The sequence below is a fragment of the Thermobia domestica genome, chromosome 4 (genome assembly GCF_964235325.1).
Source record: "Thermobia domestica chromosome 4, izTheDome1.hap1.1, whole genome shotgun sequence".
NCBI lineage: Eukaryota > Metazoa > Arthropoda > Insecta > Zygentoma > Lepismatidae > Thermobia > Thermobia domestica.
Genome location: NC_137457.1, coordinates 95,763,324 through 95,766,996, shown reverse-complemented (window position 1 = coordinate 95,766,996; position 3,673 = coordinate 95,763,324). Strand labels below are relative to the sequence as shown.

The following is a 3,673-nucleotide window of genomic DNA, read 5'->3' as shown; positions in this document are numbered from 1 at the left end:
GAAAGAGAATTTCAATAGATTCAATCTTAGACTATTATCCAATTAGCAGCGTAACTTATGTGCCTCAGTACCAGCTAACTTGTTCTAACTAGTCACGCCGGTTGGTAATAATGCAGGAATCTAATTCAATTTAGAAAAAAGGTAGAAAAGTTATAGGCAAAGTGCCTAAAACTAACAAAATGGCAAAGGGCCCTTTAAATGTAAGAATAATATAATGAAGGAAGGAAAAGCATGAAACTTACGTACCTCGCTGCCTTATTAAACCAGTCCGTGCTATTGAATAAAACAACTAGCCGACATGAGGTTACAGCACTCCACTTTAAACTCCATGATTACATTCGAATTTTAAACTTTAACAGAATTATACTTTGAATATCACTCGTAGATTATGTATATAGAATAACTTTTGATACAATAACTCGATCACAAATTATGATAATAGTAGCGAAACAACCTTCATACTTCCTCCCTCGGACGTTCCAGCACAACTATGGCCACCTATAGAGATAGCTCATCCGTCGTGCTAGTACGTCCCACCAGAGGGCATAACCAACAAAAACAAAAGAATAGGCAAGAACGAAAAAGCTTTTTCGGTACAAAATAATATAATATAAATTATTCCTAGAGACACCTTTTCTATAAATATTTAATAACCAGTGACATAAAATCCATAAAATCTATGGATTATATGTTACACCTACGGATCCACGGGGAATTCAGATGGACGTATGTGGATTGATCATTTATTTTCTCTTTTTCTAAACTTTTAAGACAGAAAAATAGGTGTGGCATACTCGATTCACTATGACGGCTGATAACTACAGGATTTAAAATCCTTTGCCTCATCTTATCATTTCCACTTTTATAAACAATTTCACACAGTTTTGGTTTTGACAAATCCATTGGGGCATTGATACCCTAGGGCCCCTCCCTAGAAGTGGGGCTGGGCGATACATATTGATAATTGTTGATAGATGCAGTAAATTTTTAATGTTAGAACCTCTCAGGGAATTGAAAAGTTCTCTTGTTATTAGAATATTACGTAAATTGATGAACCGACATGTTTATATTCATATTCTTTCCCATGACAATGCGTCAATTTTTACATCACAGATTTTTCGTGATTTTCTTGCGGGATTGGGGATTAGAGATTGTCGGGTATCACCTTATTTTCCAGCGGCAAATTCAGCGGAACGTCCGATAAGAGTAATTAAAGATATTTTGAAAACATATGTTCATGATAAACAGGAACATTGGGATAAGATGTTGGGAGAGATAGAATTCTCTTTGAATAATTCTATCCACGAGGAGACACGTGTTTCTCCCATGGAGATGAAATATAATTATAACGTCAATGATCCGTTAGACGTGAAATGGAGGATCGATACTTTATTTCGGAATAAACCAGATCGCGATGCTTTGCAATGCGCTATTCAAAATATGGAGAGAGCGTGGCAACGTCGTAAACGGTTATATGACCAAAATAGGGTCCCCACTGATTATCAGGTGGGACATAAAGTTCTTTTGAAATCCCAACTGAAGTCTTCATTGACAGATAAGATTAATAAAGGATTATCTATGAGATGGTCTGAACCGTTCGAAATCATTAAGCTGTTGACGAACAACACATTACTTGTTCGGAATGTAGAAAATCCGAGAGACGTGAGAAGAACGCATGTGGCGTTAGTAAAGAGATTTCGTGAGAGGAGGTCTGTACCCTGAATTTTTGGTACTGTACTGTCACTAATATAGAGAGAGACCTGTGAGTGATGATATGAGAGTAATATTGAAATTTTCAGCAAATTGTAAATAATTATATTTATATGTATGTAAATTGTTTTTGGTGTTTTCGTACTGTTTGTCTTTTTTCTATTTATGTAGGGTGGCCACCTGCTAATCTAGTCATGTTTGTTCGGCTTCTTGTTTTGTATCTCGTCTCCATTTGTTGTGAATGTAATGGGAACCCATGATTTCTTGGTATGCTTATGGATTGCTGGAAGGAGGATATGAAAAGAAATTTGAAGGTCGGATACATGCATTTGTATTCATGTTATTTTCATCAGGTATTGTGTTATGTTATTAGAATCGGTTTGGAGATAATTACATAATATTTATTTTGCACTCAAAAAGAAATAAGGATATATTGGAAAATTACCTTTTTCATATGAATTGTTACTATTTATTAACACATTATTTGGATGTTACGATTCTATTTAGTCTCTGGTTATGATAATTAATGTTTTCTGAAACTTTTGCAAATAGTTTTACAAGTTGGATCCACGGTGAATTCGGATGGACGTATGTGGATTGATAATTTATTTTCTCTTTTTCTAAACTTTTTCTAGTATGAATGATTTTGTATGGTTGATCAAGGGGGATTTTTTTTTTAATTTTTAGTATGATTGTTTGGATGAGTGTTTGTTCTTTTCTTTCCTATACTAACATTTTTCTATTATCGTCCACAATATGTCCTTATCTGTAATTCTCTATATTTCTCGATTCGCTCGCTTTCAAAAAAGACTTTTTTTTGGTTTGCGAGTGGGCCGGGGCGAGGGTGTAACATATAATCCATAGATTTTATGGATTTTATGTCACTGGTTATTAAATATTTATAGAAAAGGTGTCTCTAGGAATAATTTATATTATATTATTTTGTACCGAAAAAGCTTTTTCGTTCTTGCCTATTCTTTTGTTTTTGTTGGTTATGCCCTCTGGTGGGACGTACTAGCACGACGGATGAGCTATCTCTATAGGTGGCCATAGTTGTGCTGGAACGTCCGAGGGAGGAAGTATGAAGGTTGTTTCGCTACTATTATCATAATTTGTGATCGAGTTATTGTATCAAAAGTTATTCTATATACATAATCTACGAGTGATATTCAAAGTATAATTCTGTTAAAGTTTAAAATTCGAATGTAATCATGGAGTTTAAAGTGGAGTGCTGTAACCTCATGTCGGCTAGTTGTTTTATTCAATAGCACGGACTGGTTTAATAAGGCAGCGAGGTACGTAAGTTTCATGCTTTTCCTTCCTTCATTATATTATTCTTACATTTAAAGGGCCCTTTGCCATTTTACTAGTTTTAGGCACTTTGCCTATAACTTTTCTACCTTTTTTCTAAATTGAATTAGATTCCTGCATTATTACCAACCGGCGTGACTAGTTAGAACAAGTTAGCTGGTACTGAGGCACATAAGTTACGCTGCTAATTGGATAATAGTCTAAGATTGAATCTATTGAAATTCTCTTTCCACTATTACGAAGACCATAATGAAATACTGATTGTTAAATTGTTAAATATATGTTGATTATTGGGTTCTTGAAAGTTTAAATATACTGTTTGAATTTCTAAAGGAGATCGGTTGTACGAGTATTATTTTATGAACTCAAATCCTCCTACTACTATTCAGAGATTTATTTTCATAGTGTTGCTTGTTAGTAGCGATAATAGATTACGTATCCTTTCTATATTTCAGTGTGGAATTACGAAACCACTATAATTAATATCGGGGGAACCGATCGATGTGTTCTCCTCTCCCACCCATACGTACGCTAATTTTCGAATCTCAGGTTATATATAATTTAATTGAAAATACTAAGATACCGAAATTAGCGTAATATAAGTATGGTTACACATTATTCCAGCACAACTATCATTAATTTTCTGTATATG

General features: G+C 34.2%; 1 protein-coding gene across 1 annotated transcript; it reads left to right on the top strand.

The window, feature by feature from the left end:
• Nucleotides 1-990: 990 nt before the first annotated feature.
• On the top strand, nt 991-1,722 carry LOC145682820 (uncharacterized). Its single transcript, XM_081754189.1, has one exon. It carries the CDS (start codon nt 991-993, stop codon nt 1,720-1,722), a length of 732 nt encoding a protein of 243 aa, XP_081610315.1.
• Nucleotides 1,723-3,673: the final 1,951 nt, after the last annotated feature.

Bases quoted from the DNA above. Each gene is read 5' to 3' on its own strand.
- LOC145682820 (XM_081754189.1), top strand. From the start codon at position 991: ATGTTAGAACCTCTCAGGGAATTGAAAAGTTCTCTTGTTATTAGAATA.